General features: G+C 40.9%; 1 protein-coding gene across 5 annotated transcripts; it reads right to left on the bottom strand.

Moving 5' to 3' along the window:
* Positions 1–3381: 3381 nt before the first annotated feature.
* Positions 3382–25974, bottom strand: LOC109462781 (fibropellin-1-like). 5 transcript variants are annotated; one of them, XM_019759376.1, is made up of 19 exons: positions 25912–25974; positions 24969–25082; positions 23989–24111; positions 22576–22689; positions 21502–21603; positions 20989–21120; positions 20515–20628; positions 19853–19966; positions 17148–17264; positions 16537–16650; positions 16085–16198; positions 12074–12145; positions 11203–11439; positions 10842–11012; positions 10458–10742; positions 8812–8931; positions 5469–5588; positions 4668–4811; positions 3382–4226 (listed from the first exon to the last, which is right to left on the bottom strand). In XM_019759376.1, the coding sequence occupies exons 1-18, from the start codon at positions 25937–25939 to the stop codon at positions 4675–4677; spliced, it is 2328 nt and encodes a 775-aa protein (XP_019614935.1). In that variant the 5' UTR covers positions 25940–25974; the 3' UTR covers positions 3382–4226; positions 4668–4674. The 5 variants fall into 5 exon arrangements, with proteins under 5 accessions (XP_019614935.1, XP_019614936.1, XP_019614938.1 ...); XM_019759377.1 differs by having other exon boundaries at positions 10842–11003; XM_019759379.1 differs by lacking the exon at positions 5469–5588.
* Positions 25975–26898: the final 924 nt, after the last annotated feature.

Genomic DNA, 26898 nt, shown 5'->3' with positions numbered 1-26898 from the left:
AAATAACCGATAGTCAGTCGGTAAAACAATTGAATTAGCTACACCAGCCAAACGAGCTATTCAGTGATAAAATAACCGATAGTCAGTCGGTAAAACAATTGAATTAGCTACACCAGCCAAACGAGCTATTCAGTGATAAAATAACCGATAGTCAGTCGGTAAAACAATTGAATTAGCTACACCAGCCAAACGGGCTATTCAGTGATAAAATAACCGATAGTCAGTCGGTAGAACAACTGAAATAGCTACACCAGCCAAATGAGCTATTCGGTGTAAGGAATGACGCCATGAGCGGGTGGCGAGCGCATGACGGAAGTGATAAAATAATTTAACTTAAAGGCTATCGGGTAACAGGGTAAACCGGGCAAGCCCGTAAAATATATTCTTTTATCTACAGACATGTTTGTAATTAAGCGTGGAAATATTGGGTGGGTTGGGAGGGAATTTCGTGTAAGTCGGAGAGGGTTTAGTGGAGAGATTTGTAGGAAGGTCTGGAGTACACGACCTGTCCGGACCGCGTGTTAGCTCAGAGTGACACCACGCGGCACGGAAGTGACAAACACAACCATTTAATTGCGTACCGAACTTGGACTTGAACGTAAACTGACCGCGTGTTAGCTCAGAGTGACACCACGCGGTACGGTATAATTGGGAACAGCCTCTGTGAAGAGGATCTCAAACAGATCACTCTGTTGTCATGGCAACAGGCGAGACAGGCCACCCTGGTGGGTTGGCTTCCTGCTTTCCCAGCAAAAGCTCATTTTTGCTTGTGCAAAATGTCTTTTCGCTTCTAAACCCGGAGCTACGAGTGGTAGTCAGTAGTCAGTCCAGAGTCAACTATCAACCGCAGACAATACGAGCTTGGCAGTATTAAACATGCAACCTTTATTCCGGAACTCCGGTACAAGACAAACTGATCCCACAGAAATAGGCATGTGGGTAAGAGATAATTTAGAATTTACATATCACATGTGGAAAGCCGAAATGAGCAGGATATATAGCAAAATTATGATACAACTCATCAAAGGGTAAATTACGCCCTAAAAACTCATGCAATGGTTAACGCGAGTTCATAGACAGAAATACGCCTAATCACGTTTCAACTGGCTTAGGAGCGCCCCACGAACAGACTTGTAATATTGTAGGTTGCCAAAATCAGAGAGGTGCAGTCCGTCAGGGGCGAAATAATTTGGGTTCTTCCGCCAGAGGCGCTTGTGTCGCCATACAGAAACCGCCGGCAAATGTTCGGCGGCAGACGAGAGATGCTGGCGGAAATCAGCCAAACGTTCCGGGAAGTTGGGCATGCATGTTGGGCGGATCGGTGTAGCGCCAAATGGGTTCTGCTAGGATGATAGATTTTACAGCTGGGATGCATTGAATAGAGAATGCAAGGTCCGCCAGGTTTTGCGCAATTTGGTGAGGGGAGAGGTCCGCATGACACAAGTCGTTGTGACCCAGTTCAATATACACAATGTCAGAAGGGAAGTCTCTAATGTACGAGATCTGTATCGCGGGATTGTGCAACCAGGAATGCCGTGGAAGTCAACAGTTACTTCTGACAACCAGAAATCAGGGGCCACCGCTCGGCCGGACTGTGTAGTAGTACGGGTCCGTATAAAGGACTCTAGTCGGCAAACGAAGGAGTGGCCCGAAGGCGTTGTCCATGCTGACAAATAAGTATTACTAGTAGACGACAGACTCACCGCAAGCATGGACGCAAAAGGTCGGTGAACTCCTGGCCGGAGGCTCTGCACGGGCCGCAGCGTTCTGTCCAGTACGCTCCGGTACGATCAGCCGCAGCAGTTGCGACGCGACTTGGGAAAGGTCCTCCGGAGGGTAGAGCACGGCGTTCACAGTTCGTGGACGCAGCGGTGAGGGCGTCCACGTGGCGCGGCGGGGGCACGGTGTCTCAGTCCGAAGATTCAGACTTGGGAAAGGTCTTTCGCGGCGGAGGGTAGAGCACGGCGTTCGCTGTTCGTGGAAGCAGCGGCGAGAGGGCTCCACGTGGGGCGGCGGGCGCACGGTGTCTCAGTCCGAAGATTCAGAGCGAAGATGAGAAAATTTTGAGAAGAAATATCCAGAGTGTGATCAGACGAGCGAGCTTTCGTGTGATCTACTACGTGTGATCTGGGTGGAATGAATGATTCCCACTGCCCGTATTTGTTTGTTTGTGAGACCATGTCAACTCGGCCAATCAGAGTGCGTTACCTTATCGAGGATGTGTCCCCATATGTGTTAGATTTCGGGCCGGTCACGATTTAGCTGCGTGCACAAGTTGTGCCAATCTGGATTGAATTTTGATCTGGGCCGCGCACCGCTGAAAACCACATTTCTGTGTTTCTCTGGATGGCTGGGTTCAGGTCTGTCAGTCCCTAGCCGCGGCGACTGTTGCAGGGCTTCTCTTGCTTGCAGTCTTTTACATTAGCCCTGTTGTTTACAAACAGGAAAGTAAACATTTCAAAAGTGAGCAGAAACTGATAATGTCTAAGTCATTGAAACACAAAAGGAGAGCATACTGCACGTGTAACTATATCAGACGCGGGGTCCAAGAGGGTAAATAATAAATGTCAAAGGGGGTTCATGATATATGTCAAAATTTTACAGCAGACCAATTTTTTAAAACAGAAAACACTTGTCTGTATGCAATGAAAGCATTACAACGCAAGCATACATCTCTTTGTACATGTGCATTCATGTACATAACATCATAAGAAAACTGTGAATGCTGAAGATATATATATATACATATATATCTGCGAAGCATGTAGATTTACTAAGAGGTTGAGAAAATGAAAAACTAAACATTACTTCAGACATATTGCAAGTATAATATATAACCGCTGAAAAATAATTCACAAGCGCGAGATTCGGCGGGCACAAATTGAAAATAAAATAGCGAAGACTCACGTAATAAATTTAGTGAAATGGAGGTCCCTACACCCTAGTCACTTCCGTACGTTAACAGTTTACCTACTCTACATTAATAGAACATTACGGTTAGGAACATTTTAGCCTGTCCGAGCTTGGTACGGCGTCTACACTGGCGATGTCCTTGGTGCTGAAATGGAGGTCCCTAGTCTATACTGTGCGTATAGAAGAGTCTGCCAAACACCTCTTAATACATAGCAAAATATTTAATTTCATATAAAAAACACATAATAGTTGTTCAACTAAGTCTACGGCCATTTGGACCTTCTCAGAAGCTGACGTTCTGTTCTATTTTGACGCCAATTTTGTGCTTTTTGATGCAAAATACCTTCCTTTATACATCTTGGATAGAGGAAACTACTGACATCATGTATAATAATGAATAAATAAAGACAGAGCAAGCGTGTGAAGAGGTTCAACATGTATTGTTTATTACGCTAATGAAGAGTGAACAAGATGAAATGAAACCCTCAATAACCGATGAAAGGGTCATACTAATGCACAAGTATACAAGGATCAACTCATCACTATATCATAATCATCTTTAAGTTAGTAAATAACGCCAAGCAGTCGTTTCTATTGCCGCAAGTCTATAAATAATGCACAACGATATAGAATATATCAAGAGCTTTGAAAACTTCAGTTTTTAACAAATAAGTAGAAGAACTTCTAGTGATCAGATATTATAACCTTAACACAACAGAATATGATGCACCTGCATGAATACGTTCTTGATTAGATTTGAATATTGTCCGTGGATGTAATTTGTAGTTTCTACATTAAACTAGAATTTCGTAATCACTAACTATACTTTTGACCCATGACAAATCTTACTTTTCAATGATCTCTATTTTATGTTATATTTTCCTGCCTTGTGGGAATCAAGAATGCATCTTGGTTAAATAATTTAATTTAATTTAATTTAATTATACACTTAAAATGTACTACTAGTGCCGTCTACCATTGACATGACGACTCATGGTGTGAACTATCGTCATTTTGAATATATAACAAGTAATGTTTATCAAGATACCTACACCTAAAGATTGCTCTTTTTGTAATTGTCTTCAATCACTGGCGGTTAGAATAAAACAATGAAAAGCCGGAAACTACAACCTGCAGGAGTGAAGTTAGCAGCTAAGCAACGCTGGCATACGCAAAATCCGAGTGTATGTTTAAAGACATAAGGGAGCGCCGGTTGAGAAGGAACAACTGTAGCCCCGTTTCCGTCTTCTGTCAGTATCCGTCAGTGTTCACGCGTCTTGGATGTCCTGAATCACTTCCAGCTCATGATCGATCTTAGGGAAAATATGAAAACACACACTTAGTTTGAGGCAGCATTCCATGTAGGTTATATATCAATTCAAGACCTAATATGTCAGAAAAAAACAGTACTAAAATGTACCAAAAAATGTTTCACTATTTTTCACCTAGTGAAAACAAATTAATAGGAAAAAGGAGATAAATCATTTACCAAAAGAAAACATATAAACCTACAATCAAATGCACAGCCTACACTGTTGCTAATGTTATAGCATTGAACCAAGTCTCATTTCGTATTTTATTATTAACATTAAAAGTAGGTCAGGGTTTGAATTCTCATCGTTCCCGTCGGAAAATCATGAAAATCTGTTTGTCCTTCACTAAATTATCTTTTCAAGTCCCCATTATAGCATGTTCAGAACACAAGATATCAAAACTAGAAGTTTCTACTATAATGTCATAACAAGCCGTCGAACCTATTCTTTAACGGATGCGTCGATAGACGGTACCATCTGGCATCACACCCCATACTTGGTTGCTGCTAGAGCTGACGTAAACTTGTTTCAGTCTTCCTTCAACTGGCTGCCAGTCACTGCCTAGAAGTGTCTCGGAAGTTATACCTGCAAGAAAAGATGCTTGTCTTTGTCTATGTTTGGGCGAGAGTCAAATTATTTAAAGGAGTGTATGATATTTAGTGGGGGAGGGGCGGTCGTCTGAGGGGGGAGGGCCTAGGAAAAAAATATTTTAATTGAGGGGAGGACCTAGGATTTTTTTTCTGAGATTCATTAAACTTTCCAACGTTTTATATAATTTCTAAACACAACTTACGTCTAACCTATAGCGATTCGTCGGTCATTGAAATCGGCAGAATGTTACGTTCCAATACTATCCATCCCTATGAGAGGGTCTGTATGGGGTCCTGACAACGCTTAATGATATATTCAGGAAGGTTGGTAACGCTTAACGCTAAATTGATGTGCATTTTCTTTGTCATGCGGCAGATTCTGAATGTGCTGTTTATTAGTATAGCCTAGCATGAAACGCGCATTACATCGTGGATTAAAAGATCCTTGTTGGTCTGAGAGTAAACAGAAAATATCCAAACGGCAAACAAACTGAACACACATTAAAGATTCGATCGTCAGTACATATAGGACAAAACAGGTGAATAAAGCGCGGATGAAAACAAGTTACACGGAGAAGCATGCACAGGTTGTTTAGTCCAGAACCAGAAAGCCAATTGTAGAGGAAATATTTCATCGTGATCATGAACTTACCGTCACAGTCTTTCCATTCGCCCTGGTAGTCCGCGGTTAAAGAACACCAGGGACGGTTATGGCCGACGTTGGTACAGGAATAGTAGGTTTTTCCTTTGTACTTAAATGGAAAATGACACTCTGAAATATAAGAAATTGAGTAAAAGGCATGAGGAGGGCAACTGTTTATCAATCCGTTCCCGTACAATGTACCTACAATTATACCAACACGTCAGCACACTGCCCTCTCTGCATACACACGGGATCAAGACCTGTTTCAAACCAACTTGAACCCTGCCTCCGGAATATAATGGTTGCACCAAAGGACAAAACACCAATTCCAAGGGCCCATGTAAGGACACTTATGAGACTGAAAGATCCCCCAAGACTACATGTAGGTTCTAGAACACAAACGACCTAGCTCGACTACTTTGGAAGTCTTAAAACATATACACATAGAATCGCCTGGACATTCAGTCTCAACGGACAAAGTTAGAACCTTGGACACAGAAACGGACTTTTTTGCGCGAGGGATTAATGAGGCCATCTACATCAGGGCATTACAACCATCCCTCAACAGAGACGGGGGCGCCCTAGCTTATGATCCACTGCTCACGGAGTCACGTGTGCGAGACAATCTCGTGCCCAGTATGGCATACTTTGCTTACGATTTTCTGGGAACAAGATTGCATTCATGGGGTGTCTTTCATAGTGCGGAAACGAAGACAAGCGAATGCTATGAATGTCTATGTGTAACGAAGAATTGTTCATTAACGCTTAACGCTGAATTCTGGATGGCAAATAACGCGCTACGTAGATTTAAAACGACCAATAACGCTTCACGATGAATATACTGATACTGCTAAAACGTTGAGTTAGAGTGAGCCGGCTACGATTGACGGTGAATAAAACAGCACATAACGCTTCACGGAAAAGGGCACGCAGGCCTTCTTAATAGTATTGCCTAGTATGAAGTGAGCATAACAACCTCCCCCCCCCCCTCCCCGGGGCCCCGAGTGTCTGAACGGCTAGAGCTAGAACCGCCAAACTTGGTGACTTTTCCTAAAATATTGTTCGCAACAAATCTGTATCAGTGGAATAAGATTATGGTTTTTCTTGTTTACATGGCAACGGATTTCTGACAGGCATTTTTTGCGAAATTTAATAATTTCCATTTAAACAGAATTTTATGGGTTTTATGTCAAGTTACACATTGTTTCTAATATTAATAACATCACATATAATTATATGTAAATTTTATCATTAAAAATGCATAATTTATGCTAATTTAATGACGTCATCGGCCAAAATCCAACATGGCGGACCATATCATTAGATCAGGTAAATATAGCTTATTTTCCTTAAAATTTCATCAACACTCCCATTTCTTTTACAAAAAAGGTTCATATGAACGTCTTTAGTCTGTTTACAATGTATTTTAGGCTTTATCCTGAAAAAAACAAACTATTTTTCAAAATTCAAGATTGATGATCAAAGATGGCGGATTGGTAATATATGCATGACGTCATTTTATGACGTCACCGGTGTTGCTATGGTCAACATAAGACTTAGTACACCTTGATACTCTGTCATAAACACTTTTGGTAAAGTTATGTTGTATACCATTTAGTTTTCAGGGAATAACCTATCAAGACGGTTTTGGCCAATAAAATCTCATTAATGACGTCATAGTGACGTCATATTACGTCATAACGACATAAAAATTGCTGATATGATAAATTTTTACTAGTACACCATCCTCTGAAAATTTGGTGGTCATACAACATACCGTTCGCGAGTTCTGAGGGGGGTCAAAAGAGCCCCCCCCCCGTCCCACCATGCTCAAAAAAGCCCGGTCTAGATAGGGTTAAAACCTTAAACAACGCATTTTCGTGCATTTTGACAGGCAAGATGGGGTACAGAATGGGATACCCGTTTAAAACACCTGCATGGTCACTACTTGTCGGCTCCATCTGTGGCAGAAAATCCAAGGTCTTCGCTGTAGTCAGGGCAAATGTCAGTATTAGGCACTTGCTCAGAGGGCCCAGTTTTAGTCTACACGTCTACTAAATCTGGATCAAACGGGCGGAATACCCGAAGCTAAGGCCTCTAGTCGAAGCTAAAATCAATTTTCAACCCAAAATTACCATTTCTTACACACGCCAGCCATGTTATTACCTTCGCCAAGAAGGTTATGTTTTCAGAGGCGTTCGTGTATCTGTGTGTGTGTGTGTGTGTGTATCCGTCGGTATGTGGACATGATAACTTGAGAAGGCTTAAATGGATTGTTTTGATACTTGGTAGGTGGGTAGGTCTTGATGATACCTCAAAATGATTAGATTTTGAACTCCCTAGCGGCTTGTTATGATACTGCAGCTGAACTTCCGGTTTTGATATCTCATGATCTAGCTATAGACATGCTAGGGTGACGAAATTTGGATGGTGTAGATACCTCTTGTGCTGGGGAAGAAGTGACGTGAGTTTCTGAAACTGCAGGCTATCTGTTTAAAAATATTCAAAGGAGGATAACTCAAGAACCGAATGATGGTTCGTCGTGATTTTTGGTATGTAAGTAGCTTACGTGATGCTTGATGTAATTATCTGGCAATTATGCAAATATAGATGTAATTACAATTCATGGGGAGATTCTATAAATCAGCTGCATTCCATAATAGGACTATTGAAGCTTGTAAGATTGGTAATTGAGAATTGATTATGTACATGAATACTTAATTTGCATAATTGATGAAAAAATGTTATAATTATGTAATGATAACTACCTGCAATTTCATACTTGAGGTATTTGCAAGTTCAGTCAAGGTAAACATCATTAAACATAATGTATTTAAATCAGGACCTCATTTGCATAATTTATGAGAAAATGCTAGAATGGCATTTGCTTGTTAATATAAGATTGTTTTTTGGTTGAGAATATGATAAACTGATATACTTAATGAAAATGAGGATCCTATTTGTTAAATCAGGAGGAATAATCTATTATTTATCAGTCATAAAGATAAACATCATTTGGCGAAGGTATGAGATCGGGGAACTCTAATTATCTTAAATGATATTTCGTGGCAATTTACCAGAAATGTCCCGTCAAAATTCAACCCCCAAAACCCATTTTTTACCGCGCACTACCATGGGTTAAAAGGTATTTGTTGGTCTGAGAGTATCAAAACGGCAAACAGACAAACCGAACACACATTAAAGATTCGATCGTCAGTACATATCGGACAAAACAGGTGAATAAAGCGCGGATGAAAACAAGTTACACGGAGAAGCATGCACAGGTTGTTTAGTCCAGAACCAGAAAGCCAATATTGTAGAGGGACATATTTCATCGTGATCATGAACTTACCGTCACAGTTTTTCCATTTGCCCTGGTAGTCCGCGGTTAAAGAACACCAGGGATGGTCATGGCTGACGTTGGTACAGGAATAGTAGAGTTCTCCTTCGTACGCAAATGGAAAATGACACTCTGAAAAATAAGAAATTGAGTAAAAGGCATGAGGAGGGAAACTACGGTGGCCCGTAAGTACAGGCATGCGTGTCTGCGCGAATACCCTCCACGTCTGCGTGAATATCTTCCACGTCTGCGCGAGTACCTTCCACTTCTGCGCGAATACCTTCCACGTCTGCGCGAATACCTTCCACGTCTGCGAGAATACCTTCCACGTCTGCACAGAAAAAACTTCCTCGTCTGTGCGAATACCTTCCTCGTCGGCACGAATACCTTCCACGTCTGCACAAAAAAAACTTCCTCGTCTGCGCGAATACCCTCCTCGTATTCGCGCAGACACGCATGCCTGTACTTACGGGCCTCCGTAGGTAAAATCAACAGAAAAATTATGTTCACTCCAAAATTAATGCACAAACACGGTGGTAAAATCTGGGCTGAAAAGTTCCCACATGTCATAGAACCCGAACTGTGTTCGATCGTGTTCGATCTGGGCAATTCGAATCGAACCCGCGTTCTATTTCGGGGTCACCTGCGGTCATTTACTATAAAGCGGCAAAACAAGCCTTTCTACCTCTGTGCATTGCAACAGATAAAAAACAACACTTTTCTATAGATACAAACAGTTTCCTGGACAGTACATGTCCGCTATTATTTTTGGTGGACATGTAACATGTAGCGAAGCTACTGTCGTATCCTTGAATGACCTTGAATACTGTAATGATTCTTTACACCAGTATGAATAACACAATGCACACTTTCTGGCGATATGACATGTCTCCAAAACTCGTTCAAACCTGGAAACATGGAGAGTCAAACATACCCCATTTACGGCTCAAAATGACTGTAACGGTTGTCCCGAAAATCGTGTTTTAGGGATTTTTGAAAAATGGCCTCAATTTTGAATTATGGGTAATTTAGTGAGAAAAATGTCAAAAAATGCCATTTTTTCACCAATATGTCGACAAAAACTAGACTTAAAATCAGAAATTAAAAAATCCCTAAAACACAATTTTTTGTCTTATTCCTAGTCTAGTAAAAATATAAAAATCGGGGATCTGGGGTAATATACGTAGCCAGGTTTGAACGATGTTTGCCTAATAACGTGACATGACTTGTGCTCGGAAACCCGAAAATAATCGTCTTTCTGAGCGAAATATTAAAAAATCATTGATTTAACATAAAAAGCTAACATTTAAAGGATGTTAAGACGATAATTTCATTTTAATTTGACGAAATTTACCCCTAAATATTATTTGTGTATTTTCAAATATTTTACGGGTAGTCCAAAACAGGCCAAAATAGCGTGTTGTAACCCGATACCTTTTAGAACGCGCATAGCAATGGGAAAGAATGCCGTAGTGACAGACCGCCGTGAAAATTTGAAATTTTCACACAGGATAATCCCATTGAAAAACTTTCCATCTGACATGACTGATGCTAGCAGAATGAGGCAAACCTTGTATATGCCCAAGTTATCTATACAATCATGTACTTTTCTTTTATCTTATGTTACTCCATGCTACATATAACAAAAAGGAGCCTACTGCCTAGTACGTGGATTTTGTTGTCCGTGCCGACACCCCAGACCTCTCCATTCCCTGATGAGATTTGTTTCAAGGAGACACCGCCGACATGTTCCCACCCAGTTCCAGTGGAATCCTCGTTTTCAAACGTTCCCGTGCGGTAGTAGACCTTGTGGTCGCTGCCGACGGCCCAAACGCCTGCTCGCCCAATCGACACCGAGACGAATGTCTTTAAAGATAAACTCCCCGTAAACCACGAAACAAACGAAATCCAAGATGTAAGATCGATAGTCTCCCAGCCTGTTCCTGTAGGTAAGATGACGAAAGAGCACAAACATCAAAACAGAGCACAACTTTTATTGAATTTCCGACAAGTCGCGGTAAGAATGGATGGCATGATCTCACCGAATGGAGTGTCTGTGGTGATGCCAGTTCGTCGTTGGGCGTGGTCTTCGTTGTCTATGCCCCACATTTGATTGCTTGTCGAGCTGACATACACCTGCTTTAGGGCCTGTTTAGCAGTTTTCACGCGGGTATGAACTTGGAGAGGAGACCCCTTCCTTGGTTCTGTAGTTACTGTAATAGATTATTAGAAAGAAATACATGCATCGACACTAGCGAGACAAGAAAACTTCAGAAATAATGAGCATGCCATTACTTTGCTTTGGTAGACTCCAGATCTTTCCTGTGGGTATCTTAATTTTATGAAGACAGTGCACTAGTTTAGGGGACGAAGCATGGTCGTGCAAGTTAACCAATAACTTACCTACATATATGAGAAAGACATCAGAATGTTTGTGGACTGCCCACACAACCTCGATTCCGGATGAGATCGATGTGAAAGGGACGTTGACTACGTTAGTCCAGTCCGTGCCCACAGAGGCTTCGTTCTCGTAAGTTCCAGTTCTGTAGAAGACTTCGTTGTCACTACGCACTCCCCAAACACCTGCTCGGCCAACCGTCACGAAGTTAAATTTAAACTTTCCGTCTATACGTTCCCATCCTGCACATGTAGAGAAAATCGATCCAATTAATAATGAAAATGACTCCCAATCCACCAAACGTTATTGTCATCACATGCGTCTTACCTAACGTCTAAAATGATTGAAAATAATCCCATGGTTTACTTACAACCTAAAGCAATATAACAACTTCATAGAGTACGTTTTTCGCCCATGGTCTAACTAATGTGTGGCTTCACTTGTAAGACCACTCAGTCTGTTGCTTTTTGGCGACATCGCAGGGTAGAGCAGGGGTATATATTGTGCCCAGATTGCAACAAGTCCAGGAATTTCACGAGCTATGAGTTCGTGCAGGTAGGCTCTTTTCTTGTTTGAATCGTGTCATGGGTGACATCTGGCGATTAACACCTGAACTGCATGACTTGACGCCGACCACTGGATTTGCTGGGAGGTACATAGCACGGATTTGTTTTACTTGACACTTCATTGCCTTCGCCAGAAGGGTATACATTTACTTTGGTACGGAGGCCCGTAAGTATAGACACGCAGGCCTGTACTTACGGTTTATTGCAATGTTGGACAAATTATAGTGCTGCTCGATGATCTACTAGAAGTTAGATTTGACGTCATTACGCTGTTATAAAACTTATTCTAAGGTTGCAAAACGGATCTCACCACAAGCTTGTACGTCACAATGCACCAGGCCATTGTCATCGGTGGAGCACTCAACTTCACCCAACTTGCAACCTGCAAGTTCATCAGAGGTAATAAACGCTGTCTTGAAAAGTTCAAGTGGGACATGACCATGTTTGGGATGAAGTTCCGTTTACTGAAAGATACACGAAGGCGAAACGAAGATATCTGTCCGAACTGCCAGTTTGGGATGGGAAATAGGATCACATCCCATCCTTGCACGGCAAATTCATGACCTCTAAAATAGACTAGACGTAATGGCTACCCTAACAGGGTGTTGCACTTGGGCAATTTTTTTAAGTTTCTAAAGTTTCTACAGAAACTTGTATTACAAGTGATACCATGTATGAAGAAAAATCGTTGGATAGCGATGAGCGGTTAAGTTGCGCTCCTTCAAATTTAAGTGCATTACTTTAAAATGGCACTATACGGACAGTACAGGACACTGGAGCTCATTAGGCACAAAACAACAAAACTCGTTGCATCCTCCAACGATTTGTTTCAAATCTGTAATGACGTTATAGAACTATAAAAGGAGGGTACAGACTTCTTTAAAAACTACAACATTGTTAAAAATGTTATTACACTTACATATTTTGCTTATATGTTATACAATCTCTACGGTCACTACACATCTCTACATGGTAATTTATGACTGTCATTTTGTTTGTTTATAACAATTATCAAAGTGGCTTCTGTCATAAAGCCACCATCTTTAAATGTTTCACAATAGTTGATGAGCCACCTCAATCCCCGTATGCTGACATTCTGAAGCAACACATACTTGATACTGTAGATCAGCTCAGAACCCATCATAACAATGCAGATTACCTGATAATGGGTGACTTCAACCGTATAGATGTATCAGATATGTCTACTGACAGATTGTTAATGTACCTACGAGATCTAATGCTATTCTTGACCTTATAATTAGGAAAGTTTAGCCCGAAGGCTAATTGCATGAACAGAAGAAACATTTGTATAAAAAACAGATAATTAATACACATAGAACTACTAATAACTATTAAGAAACTACTAGTAGAAAAACTACTGGGTTTGACTTCTTTTTTGAAGACAGAGGAAGACAAAGGATCCCACTTTTTCTATAATTTGTGGGTTTTCGGATGATGACAAATTTCTCTGAGTATTATGATAATATACGCCGTCTGTTACCTCACCGCTGGGTACTGGTGACCACAACGTTGTGCTGCTGTCGCCAAAACACCAGAAGGTCGAGAACAAGGTTACAAGGCGAGAAATTAGGCCAATGAAAGACTCCGGTCCGGTAGTCCGTCATTCGGCCAGTACAAGCGGGTCACCCAACACCATTGGAACGAAGTGACGGAAGCAAAGACAACACAAGACAAAGCATCAGCCTTCTATAGGACATTAAACGCGGAGGTAGGAACACATTTCCCTGCCAAGGTAATAAGACTACATGTCCAGGACAAACCTTGGATTTCTCAGAAGATAAAGTCAGCGATCAGAAGGCGACAGCGAGCATTCCGGGATCAGGATTGGGAAAACATGGAGAATGCTACGCGACAAGATTCAGAGGGAGGAGATCAAGAGGACCAGAAACCAGTACTAGAACAACAGGGTTCAGAACCTGAAGAAGCACAGTAAAGTGCATGGTACAAGGAGATAAAAGTCCTAACAGTTACACAGAAATAGGACATGACCATCCAAGCTCAAGGTATTGATCCAGACAGTCACCACGACATAGATAATAACCTCATCAACCAGAAGTTCACCAACGTAACAACGTCGTTACCACCCCTGGACATGTTATTACGAGCGTATCAAGCCCATCAGAGAATATGTTTACCTCAGCTCTTGTGTAAATTAGATCCTGATTTTAATGATATGCATTTCATTATGTTTATCTTTACCTTAGGCACCTACCTACCAAAAGCAATGAAAAATCATCCACCCGTGCTTTAGTTATTTGAAATAAAAAAAACGCCTACTGCAGTTGCAAAGAAGCTGCTAGGAGGCCAAAAATTACACCAGGTACTCCCAGTCTTAACAGCTTTGGACTACTTAAAAATCATCAAGCTATAACTTCCGGAAACTTTTACCTCAAACTTTGAAGCTCCGCTGCAACACCTAACACAGCCGCTAGGAGGCCCATTATCGAACTTGACCTGCGTCTTTGTTGTTCCTACCTAACCACTAAATATCACTAACATCCTACAGCGTTTTTATGTTGTACAAAAAAAAACGAAAATATACTCTGCAGCAACGTAGGAACATGACAGGATAACAATGTTTGAACTTGAACTTTGCTTCTTTAACCTCTACTCACCTACCAAATATCATTAAGATCAATTCAAAAATTTTCGACTTTACATACAATCAACAAATGCATAAAAAGTTCGCTAAAATACGATTTGAAAAGGCCAGATGTACCATTCCTCAGCTTGAACTACATTGTTACAACAGTTACCTACATGCCAAAATAAAAACAAACTAGAAAGGCCAATATTTGCTTTGGAGCAAATACAGCGATGGGTTCACCACATTTTACGACATGGCAGGGAAAGAATGAGAAACACAAGGGAAAACAATGATTTACATTGATATAACTATAATATGAAGTAAAATACAACTAAAACAACAGTTGGATAGCTATTCCCTACTTTATTGGTTAGGATTTTTAATTGCATAATGCAAACTGTTGATTTTCAAATAAAAAAAAAAAAACGTCCATGCCCCGCATTCCAATGCTGGAGCAGGAAAGCTTGAAATACCTACCAAAACACTTGAATACAGACATACTGTCAGTATGGAAATGCTCTGTGCAGGTGTTAATCAAGTTAAATCCCAACAGCCAATCAGCAAGAAATGCTCTGTGCAGGTGGAAATGCTCTGTGCAGGTGTTGATCAAGTTAAATCCCAACAGCCAATCAGCAAGAAGAATAGAGGAAAGCTGCATGCCTATTGGTTGATGCCCTGCATTCCATTGTGATGACTCATGCCCAAACGTGGTAAACAAGGCACACTAACACAGTAATACATTTGCTATAACACAGCTAAAAAACTCAAATAAAATCATTCTAAAAGCCTGTATCACGATAATTCAAAAAACGCCTAGGGGTATTTGCCCACTGTACCTCCATACCAAATTTCAGAACCTTGGGCCCTAAAATGAAGAAGCTGAATCCATTTAAAAAATGGCAGGAGAAGGAGAAGTAGAAGAAGAAACATCAGAAAAAGCAATATGGGTTCACCACCACTTCGTGGTGTGGTGAACCCATAAAAATTATCCGTCCACAAATGATTGAGTGATACGGGGACACGCCACAGCTGCTTCACCAAAATCTACCTATTCCATATCTTACGAAAGCAATGAGGTAAACATGTTCTCTGCTGGGCATGATGATAACATGTCCAAGAATCCGGGACACATCTGCCAATCGAATGTGGCAATGGAAAGTATGTCAATATGCAACATGATCTAGCATGCAGTCAGGTGGCGTCTGAAAAAAAGCTGGTTCAATGAAATTCATCAAGAAGTCTACATGTATATCTTCGATAGTGTGTTTGTGTGATGTGGTGACACCCAGACTGCATCATCATCGGTCGACCGTATTGGTCGGGGTTATACCGCCCCTTACGAGGTGACATACCCTTTCGTTAGCTTAATACAAGACGGGGGTTCGCCACGCCTTCGTCCGGGTGATGATGTAATCACCATGTGTGGTGATGTAATCACCATGTGGCTGGTACGGAACAGAGGTTCGCCAGGCCTCCATTCGGGTGATTTGAAGTGAATCACCAACTCCATACAGTAGTGTTTGTACCATCGCACACCGGGGCATGCCCCTACTCTTTTTCGAAAGGTGTGGTGGGTTCTTTAACGTGCGTGGGGTGTGGCTCTCCCCAAACACGGGACCCAGACTGCAGCCCAAGGTCAACTTGGTGCGAACATATCTACACCTGACGAAAGCATGTGTTCCATGAACTCTAGTTTACAATAGTCGTACTTACGTGTTTCACAGTGTTTTCCTTGGAAGCCAGGGTAACAATTACACCTATAACTGTTGACGCCGTCCTCGCAAGTTCCGAAATTTTGACAAGGCGTACTTTCACACTCGTTGATGTCTGTATAGGCATATTGGGATGGCGGTTAATGTGCCTTCCAAGAAAAAAGCAACTCGAATATCGCAAGTCCTTTGCATTACAAATTACGATTAGTGAAGGCTTCCTCGATTATTATACGGCCTCCCTTTATTCCAAGAGAACGCAATATTTCAAACAGTTTACCTTATTTGTAATAGGAGAACTAAAACTTGATTCACAGCGATCATCTTCTTCGTAGTCAGGAACACAATCACAGCTATAGCTGTTAAAGCCGTCCATGCTAGTCCCGCCATTTTGACAGAGCATACATTCAATAATACAGGTTACGTAAAATATATTATTATTATAGGAGTACTAACTTGTGTCACAGTGATCTCCTTTATAGCCAGGAACACAATTACACCTATAGCTGTTGACTTCGTCCTCACAAGTTCCGCCATTTTTACAGTCTACACCAGAACAGTCGTCGATGTCTGCATGGGCACATTGGAATGGCAGTTTATGTCCTCTATACAAAACAATTAACAGCGCTCAGTTCTCTTCTGCAAGCTTTCTGGGAATCTCGGACACAGTAAATGTCAACAACCTTTCCGACAACGTTAAACAACTTTTAATTCTACGTAGTAGTTTGTTCTGTTCTCCTGACATAAATTGTAAAATTGTGCCACTCAAAACTATATCATAGCAACAAAACTTTTTAGGTAATCTGTCTTTAATTTTTTTTTCTTTCTATTCATTCTGAGAGGTGGGGAGGTTCTGACTCACGTAATGTTATAGGTATCTGTTATGTTTCTATGTTATTCATCAATTTGAGTGCCTGGGTAAATAGATTTATTTTCCACATTAAATGTATAAGTGCCAGCGAGTATATAAGTTGTGTATAGCTCGAGTCCATAGTCACTTAGTCTTTGACCTTTTATCGCATTGATATTTTATAACATACATGTTACCTCATTATAGGAGTACTTACTTTTTTCACAGCGTTGTCCTTCATAGCCAGACTTACAATTAATACATTTATAGTCGTCACCCTCTTCCACGCAGAATCCGTCATTTTCACAGGTCACAACTTCACAGACTGCTGGTTCTGTATTGACATTTGGAATGGCAGTTGAAGTGCCTTAAAGATAAGCAACTTAAATCGTCGCACATCATTTGCATGTAAAAGTACGATCAATCAAGGCATGAAAACGCGATGAGACATTTCATATGGAGACATATCCAGTCATCTTAGGCCGTGTCTAAACGGAATCACCCAAGGCGGTTTACATGTGGTTTACCCCGAAGCCGGTTTCAAGTGGCTCCATCTGAACGCTCCGAAATCACATTGAAAGCGCCTCGATCCCAAGCCACTTCTAGAGGTGGTTTCGATTCGATTTTCCCGCATCGCGATTTGCGTCTGAACGCAATGTGATTTCAATGTGACTTCGCCTGGTCATGGATTACGGGGTGATATTTCTTAATTTATATGCAATACCAACTTTAACGTGGCAGCAACTTAAAGAGAAGTAATGGTCAAATAATTTGTCCGTTCTAGGGCAAGCTTCACCGCCTCTGGCAGGACCATGTCGGCATTCGGCCAAGATACGCTGGGAGGGGGCATCAGCAAGCAGGTCGTTGACCTCTGACATTAATAACACGCCACCTCGCGTGTTATCATTAAACAGCAATAAATGTAGCTCAAGCGAATTGTGATCGGACATGGTTTCACAGGAGTGTGTGGCACATGAACCGGATGTGAGGAATGTGAGTTACCCGAATCGCGGTTTGGGTGACTTCACATAAACACGGCCAAAGTTAAAAACATATTTGGTCAAATCTGTTTGCCCGGATGTTAATTAAAACATATTTTAATTCGGGACCTAGGTACACCTGTGCCTTTATCAGCTTAAACCATAGTCTGTTTTTACGTAAACTAGTTACTAGTCCTCGCAGCTGCGGGTTCTGATGCGAAAGCATTCCTCATTTTTATTTCACTGCCCCATTTACACTCAGCAGCGTGTCTACCTCCTCGACAGACTTTTACAATTGAACATCCCATTCTTAGATATTAACATCTTATAATCTGGTAGTACTACTGTGTATCTGTTACTCAAAGAATCACCTTTACTTTCATCTGAAGTCAACTCTCAAATACTCACTATTACACAGCCGTACCTTTCTGAAACCAAGAGATTTAATAACTGATTCATGGCACTGTATCGAATTATAATAATTATCGTAATAGAACAACTTTGTTCTTGTTACCTGGACGTTTACCCATGTGGCATTGTTTTTTCTTTTGTTGTAAAAAAAATGTTTATTTTATGTCTAGTGGTGGCGTTAATATAAGCCATATTAGGGTGTACCAGAGTTTTGTACTTGCTAACTTGGGACAATTTTTCAAGTTCAACATTTTTTTCAATTACAGGTGATACCATACATGGTGCTTTTAAAATTTTTGGACAGGGATGTGCGGTTTAAAGGTTGCGCTCACAACGCTCACAACGGGCACTACACAGACACTATGTACAGAAATAAGGCTCCAGATTCCAAAATGTACATTTTTTGCCTGAAAATTACAAAAAACAAACAAATAAAACAATTTCAAATGCATGTTTCAAAAAAATGAAAAAAAAAAATATCTGGGGGTATTTGCTCACTCTACCTCCGTGACAAATGTCAAGTCATTCGGCTAAAAAATGGCAGAGTTAAATCCCTTTAAAGAAATGGCAGGAGAAGAAGAAACATGAGGGAAAACAATACATTTTTCTCCCATACTATAGTATGGGAGAAAAGTAATAATACAATTAATGAATAGATAGTTACACTGATAGAACAAGGCAGGATGCCATTGATACACTTTAATCTTGGAATAGCCGTTTATGTGTCCTTTTTGCTTTCTGGGTCTGGGAGGGGGGGGGGGTTCTGACTCACGTAATGATATAGGTACAGTATCTGTTATGTCTCTATTTAATTATTACCTCCGGGGAAGGAGATATCCTTCCGCGAGGAGGTTTTACTATGGTTCGAAACATTTCTGTCAGCAGCTGTTTCTCGCAATCGGCTGGACGGATTTGTCTGTGGTTCGGTATACGTATTGCTATTGGGCTGCAGATGATGCAGAGCGTTTTTGTTTAATTGCATATGTGTTTATGGGCGTCGAAATAAAAGGTTTTTAAGTGCTCCGGAAACCCCCGCCATGCTGAAAATGGTAGTTACCATGTTGTTAAGGAATGGGGTGGTTGCAGTTTTGGGTCTTAGCATTCAAAAGGGGTCAAACAGAGGGGTGTCTGGTTCCGATAAAAGTTTTGGGTGACGGCGCATGCAGCAATGACGGCGCGGGATGACGGCGGGGGTAATGGCGCGGGTGACGGTGCAGGCTGTCAGACACGTTAATCAACAGTCCATACCGAACCAACCGTCAGTAGCCATCAAACACATACAAACATATTACGCACATAACTTTCATACTACACACAAACAAATAACCTAAACCAATAGAACACAAAAAAAACCGGAGGTTTGAAATCTACGATTTCCCTTGTTATTCCTAATCTTATAAATTTGAGTGTCGCTTTCAATATTTCTATTTTCCATAATGTACAAGGGGTTGATCATGGTCGTTAGCAGGAAGACTCAGTCCGTTACCAATTCGGTGTCCACGTCCACACGGAAATCATGCCATATACTTACCAATTTCACAGTTATCCCCTGTATAGCCATAATCACATGTACAGCTATAGGTGTTGACTTCGTCCTCGCAAGTTCCTCCATTTTGACAGGGCGTACTTTCACACTCGTCGACGTCTGCATAGGCATATTGGGATGTCACTTAATGGGCTTCCAATAAAAAACAACAACTCAAATTGTCCCAAATACTCTGCATCACAAAGTACGATGATTCAAAGATGGTTTCCTCGATTACGGCATGGTCTCCCTTCTTTCCAAGAGAACACAATGAACAATCTATCAAACAGTTTACTTCATTCATAATAGGAGTACTAAGTAAACTTGTTTCACAGTGTTTTTCTTCTGACTGTCATACAGGTTAGTTCATTAATAGAAGTACTTACTTGTTTCATAGTGTTTTCTTTCATAGCCAGAAGCACAATTACTAATATCATAAGCTGTTGAAGCCGTCCACGCAAGTTCCGCCATTTTGGCAGGGCATACATTCTGTCATACAGGTTACTTCATTTATGATAGAAGTACTTACATGTTTCACACCGTTTTCTTGTATAGCCAGAAACACAGTTACATGTATAGCTGTTGACGCCGTCCCGGCAAGTTCTGCCATTTTGGCAGGGCATACATTCTGTCATACAGGTTACTTTATTTATGATAGAAGTACTTACCTGTTTCACAGCGTTTTCCTGTATAGCCAGGAGCGCATATACAGGAAAAGTCATTGACGCGGTCCCGGCAAGTTCCGTCATTTTGACAGGGATTATTATGACACTCGTCGAAGTCTGTATAGGCATATAGGCAAATTGATTGTAAAATTATGTGTGCCACTCAAAACTATATCGTAGCAACAAAACGTTTTAGATAATGTGTCTTTTTTGCTTTCTATTCTTTCTGGAAGGGGGTTCTGACTTACGTAATGCTATCTGTACTGTCTCTATTAATTATTCTTCATATATTTGAGTGTATATATTTGGGCAAATATTATCATTTTCCACATTAAATGTATAAGTGGCAGCGAGTATATAAATTCTGTATAACTCGAGCCCATCGTCAGTTAATCTTTGGCATTTTATTTGTATTGATGTTTTTCTGACTAAAACAAAATCTGTCAATGACATACAGGTTACTTTATTAGTACTTACCTGTTTCACAGTTTTCTCCAACATAGCCAGGAGCACATTTGCATCTATAGTCTCTGTTGTCATCTTCAGTCGCGGCATAACAAATTCCGTCATTTTTACAGGGCAGCCCGACACGAATACAGACAAATGGTTCTGTATTGACATATTGGGATGGCAGTTCATGTGCTTCAAAAACAAGCATCTTGAATTGTCGCGAATCCTTTGCTTGTCGCGAATCCTTAGCCTTAGCTTCTTTCCCCGAAAACGCAATTAAACATTCCCCAAGAAGACATATCCAGTCAATATGATCAACTCATATAATTCATGCAAATGATCTCATTTGCATAATTATGAGGAATAATCAGCAGTGATAAATGATAACATCATTTGGCGAGGGTATGAGATCGTGAAACTCTAGTTATTCATAACTTCATAAATTTGATCGTTACAGTTTGCCAGACGTGACAAATGGACGCCTAAACGTTACGTCTTTACGTACGTTTATTTGACACGGAAATGATGTCATATACTTACCACATCCACAGTAATACCCTGTATAGCCAGAAAGACATTCACAGGCTCCTTCCACGCAACTTCCGCCATTTAAACAGTACGCCCAAGAACAGAAGTCTGTTGCTACATTGACAAATTGGAATGTCAGCGAATGAGCTTTAAAAAGAAACAACTGGAAACCTTTGCATATCAAAGTGCGATCAGTGATAGTTTCCTCAATTACGGCATTGTCACCTTTTCCCGCAAACGCAATGAAAAATCTGCCATGGTGTCATATCCGGTCATTCTAGCTGTGGTTCAGCTGCGGGTGTCCAAACGATTTTTTATTACCTGTTATAATTCAATTGAACTTGTCGACATGTCAATGCCAATACCAATATTAAAGCTGAATCTGAATCACACTAGCTGCCTTACATATACTTATCAGTGCTCAGTTTTCTTCTGCAAGCTTTCTGGGAATCTCGGACACAGTAAATGTCAACAACCTTTCCGATAACGTTAAACAACTTTTAATTTTAGGTGGTAGTTTACTCTGGTCTCATGACTTTATTGTAAAATTGTGCTAGCCACTCAAACCTGTATTGTAGCAACAAAACGTTTAGGTATATGTGTTTCTTGATAATTCATTTACTCCAAACCATGTTCCTACTTTGCGTAATTCTTGATTAGCCACCAAAGAATCGAAGATTTTTGAGAAAGGAATATGTTGGTATCATTGCCAAATGGTATAAGATATTCAACTTATCGCAGATATTTGCATCACAAAGTACGATCAGTGATGGTTTCATCGATTAAGGCATGGTCTTGGTTGTTTTCAAGAGAACGCAATCTGTCAAATAGGTTACTTCATTTATAATAGGAGTACTAAGTAAACTTGTTTCACAGTGTTTTCCTAATGGCTGTCGTAACAGGTTAGTTCATTTTAATAGAGGTACTTAATAGAAGTAATAGAAGTACTTACTTGTCTCTTACTTGTTACCAGAAGCACAATTACGAATATTATAAGCTGTTGAAGCCGTCCACGCAAGTTCCGCCATTTTGGCAGGGCATACATTCTGTCATACAGGTTACTTTATTTATGATAGAAGTACTTACATGTTTCACAGCTTTTTCCTGTATAGCCAGGAACACAGTTACATGTATAGCTGTTGACGCCGTCCCGGCAAGTTCCGCCATTTTGACAGGGATTATTATGACACTCGTCGTAGTCTGTATAGGCATATTGGGATGGCGGTTTATGTGCTCAATACGAAACGATTTCTTACTACCTGTTAAACTGCCCCACATACAAGTATACTTATCAGTGCTCAGTTCTCTTCTGCGAATTGCGATTCTCGGACACGGTAAATGCCAACAACCTCTCCGACAACATTAAACAACTTTTTATTCTACGTAGTATTTTGTTCTGTTCTCCTGATGGTAATTGTAAAATTGTGCCACTCAAAACTATATCGTAGCAACAAAACGTTTTGGGTAATATGTATTATTATGGGTTCACCACACCACGAAGTGGTGGTGAACCCATATTGCTTTTTCTGATGTTTCTTCTCCTCCTTCTCCTCCTTCTTCTTCTTCTCCTGCCATTTTTTAAATGGATTCAGCTTCTTCATTTTAGGGCCTAAGGTCCTGAAATTTGGTATGGAGGTACAGTGGGCAAATACCCCTAGGCGTTTTTTAAATTTTTGTGATACAGGCTTTTAGAATGGTTTTATTTGAGTTTTTTGGCTGTGTTATAGCAAATGTATTACTGTGTTAGTGTGCCGTGTTTACCACGTCTGGGCATGAGTCATCACAATGGAATGCAGGGCATCAACCAATAGGCATGCAGCTTTCCTCTATACTTCTTGCTGATTGGCTGTAGGGATTTAACTTGATTAACACCTGCACAGAGCATTTCCACCTGCACAGAGCATTTCTTGCTGATTGGCTGTTGGGATTTAACTTGATTAACACCTGCACAGAGCATTTCCATACTGACAGTATGTCTTTATTCAAGTGTTTTGGTAGGTATTTCAAGCTTTTCTGCTCCAGCATTGGAATGCGGGGCATGAACGTTTTTTTTATTTATTTTGAAAATCAACAGTTTGCATTATGCAATTAAAAATCCTAACCAATCCAACTGTTGTTTTAGTTGTATGTTACTTCATATTATAGTTATATCAATGTAAATCATTGTTTTCCCTTGTGTTTCTCATTCTTTCCCTGCCATGTCGTAAAATGTGGTGAACCCATCGCTGTATTTGCTCCAAAGCAAATATTGGCCTTTCTAGTTTGCTTTCTATTCTTTCTAGGAGGGGTTCTAACTCACGTAATGTTATATTATCTGTTATGTATCTATTTATTTATTCTTCATAAATTTGAGTGTCTGGGCAAATATTATCATATTCCACATTAAATGTATAAGTGGCAGCGAGTCACTTAATCTTTTACATGTTATTTGTATTGATGTTTTTCTGAAAAAAAAATCTGTCATGACATACAGGTTACCTCAATAATATTAGTACTTACCTATTTCACAGTCTTTTCCAACATAGCCAGGAGCACACTTACAGCTGAAGGGTTTGTCGTCGTTTTCCTCAACAAAGCAAGTTCCGCCATTTCGACAGGGCCAACCAGAGCAGACTGTGGGTGCTTTGTTGACATATTAGAATGGAAGTTAAGGACACAGCAAGTAAATTTTATGGTTGACACAAAATCTAATGCTATAGAGCGAAAACAAAATAAGGCATGCCAAAAAGAACAAGATCCCTACATTTTCAAATATTGACACCATAAAACTTGTTAAACAAGAAATGATACTTATATTCTGCTGAGTTTACTGCCAACTATTACAAAATTTCTAATTACTGAAGCAACTTAGAAAAATTAAAGTTTTCAATCATTATCATTATACCAATGGTTTTGATTCAGTTGGAACATCACATGGCACAACCACCGTCACATATAAAAGGAGTTAAATACAAAATTGCATCAAAGTAGAAGACGAATTATTAAATCAAAGCTTTGTTTTGTCTCCTCTCTTCATATTCATCTGCCATCCACCTTCCGGCAAGGCAATACTGTCCAATTTTGGCGTGTCGACCGCTGTCATGATCAGAGGGCAACAAAATTTCTTGTTTTTTTTTTCAAACAAACTCAGGCGAAATTTAATGCGCGTGCTGATTTCATCCATAAAAATGAGTTGCTGACTGGCCTAATGTGCTTTCAAAAGAAGCAGCTTGTGCTATTGGTGTCCAAACGATTTCTTATTACCTGTTACACAATGCCCGACATATACTTTTCAGCGCTCAGTTCTCTTCTAGCAGGAAGACTCAGCCCGTTACCGATTTGTAGTCCATGTATATTTTCCTTGTGGTACGTACTTTGGACAAGGAGGCTCATTTCATAACCATATGCACGTAACGTATCCTTACGCTTTACCAAACGTGACGAATGAACGCCTAAACGTTACGTTTTTACTTATGTATATTTGGCACGGAAATACTTACTGATTTCACAGTCATGCCCTGTGTAGCCAGTCAAACATTGGCAGCTATACCCATGGATGTCTAAAACGCAAGTTCCTCCATTGTGACAGATCACACCAAAGCAGTAGTCGGGGTCTGCATTGACATATTGGAACTGCAGTTAATGTGCTTTAAAGAGAAGCAACTGGGATTGTTGCAAAGCTTTGCATATCAAAGTACGGTCAATGATGGTCTCCTCGATTACGACATAGCCGTCTTTCCCCGAGAATGCAATGAAACATCTGCCATGATGACATATCTAGGGCCTTTTCTCTCAAGGATTTTTTTACCGTATCGTTTCGTAACTCAAACTTAAAATCACTTCAAGCCCCGTTGGGCAAGGTACGCCGAAGCGACGCCATAACCTCACCGGACCAAGCCGTAACCTAGCCGCTGGGTCCCGACAGGCGGCCGCACAGGCACCTGTCAAAGATCACGTGTGCTGATCTGTGCTTTATTTGTTCAGAAGAAAGTGGTTATAGAGGGTATTGTGATGTTCTCGACATAGCTCCATCATCAGTGAGTCGTAGTGACCACGCATCTGCGCATCAACCAGGGGCAAACCCACCATACCAGCCAGGGGCGTACCAGCCTGGGACCCGCCAGTATTGCCCCTGGACCCCATAACTGCCCGGCCGGAATGCAAGAGCCGGTCGGCACCCCACCGCATCCCGCACGGGTCAAGACGGGAGACTGACCGGGCACCGGACGGGTCCAACAGAAACCGGCCGTCAAAGGGACCAAACGTTTTGAATTTTATATATAAGCCGCCTCAGCGCCCCGACAGGGCGCCGTAAAGGAACATTTAATTGTGACCCTGACAACTGACACATGTACCCACAAACACCCACACAAACACCCACAAACACGTGTGAAAGCTAAGATTACTAAGGTGAGAAAGAGATGGAAAGATTCAGTCTCGTACCTGGTCTCGTACCTTGCCTCCTGTACATTGGCCAGCTCCAAATGCTAGCTTGAAAAGGAAAGATCAATTATTTTTATATCAAGATGACTGACAGCGATCAGCTTTGAAATAGAATAACACTTGTCGTATGCCACAACAGTTTCACTAGGTTCGTTATTTACAGTGTAACAGTTCTGCTGAAGAAACCCCCTCACTCACTCGCTCACTCACTCGCTCACTCACCCACCCACTCACTAACTCACACACACACACACACTCACTCACTCACTCGCTCACTCACCCACTCAATCGTTAACTCACTCACTCACTCACTCACTCACTCACCCAACCAACCAACCAACCAACCAACCAACCAACCAACCAACCACCCACTTACTTAGTTACTCATAGTATGGTTTCTATGATGGTAAGAAAATGGCAGAATGTCCCAAGGTTAGCAAAATACTTAATGAAGTTATTTGGGCATATCTTCAAGAAACCACTGATGTCAACACAACGACACACTCACTCACACACACACACACACACACAGACACACACAAACACACACACATGCACACACACACTCACACACACTCATACATACACACTCATAAACACACACACACACACACACTCATAAACACACACACACACACACTCACACTCAAACACACACACTCACACTCATAAACGTACACACATTCACACTCATAAACACACACACACATACACACACACACACGCACACTCATAAACACAAACACACACACACAAACACTAATAAACACACACACTCATAAACAAACACACGAACTCATAAACATACACACAGACTCATAAACACACACACACACAGACATAAACACACACACCCATAAACACACACACACACACACACTCATAAACACACATACACACACTCATAAACACACACACACTCATAAACACACACACACATGAACACACACACACTCATAAACAAACATACACACTCATAAACACACA

This window comes from Branchiostoma belcheri, unplaced genomic scaffold (genome assembly GCF_001625305.1).
Source record: "Branchiostoma belcheri isolate BF01 breed outbred unplaced genomic scaffold, Haploidv18h27 scaffold12, whole genome shotgun sequence".
In the NCBI taxonomy this organism is placed as follows: Eukaryota; Metazoa; Chordata; class Leptocardii; order Amphioxiformes; family Branchiostomatidae; genus Branchiostoma; species Branchiostoma belcheri.
Note: the sequence above shows the minus strand (reverse complement) of the source record. Positions and strands in the feature narration are given on the sequence as shown.

Coding starts and splice junctions, on each gene's coding strand:
- LOC109462781 (XM_019759376.1), bottom strand. CDS start 25,939: ATGTACAGGAGGCAAGGTACGAGACCAG. Junction 22,690..23,988: donor TGGAAAAGACTGTGAAATAG/GTAAGTACTAAT, acceptor ATGCCTATACAG/ACTACGACGAGTGTCATAAT. Junction 19,967..20,514: donor AGGAAAACGCTGTGAAACAG/GTAAGTACTTCT, acceptor ATGCCTATGCAG/ACGTCGACGAGTGTGAAAGT.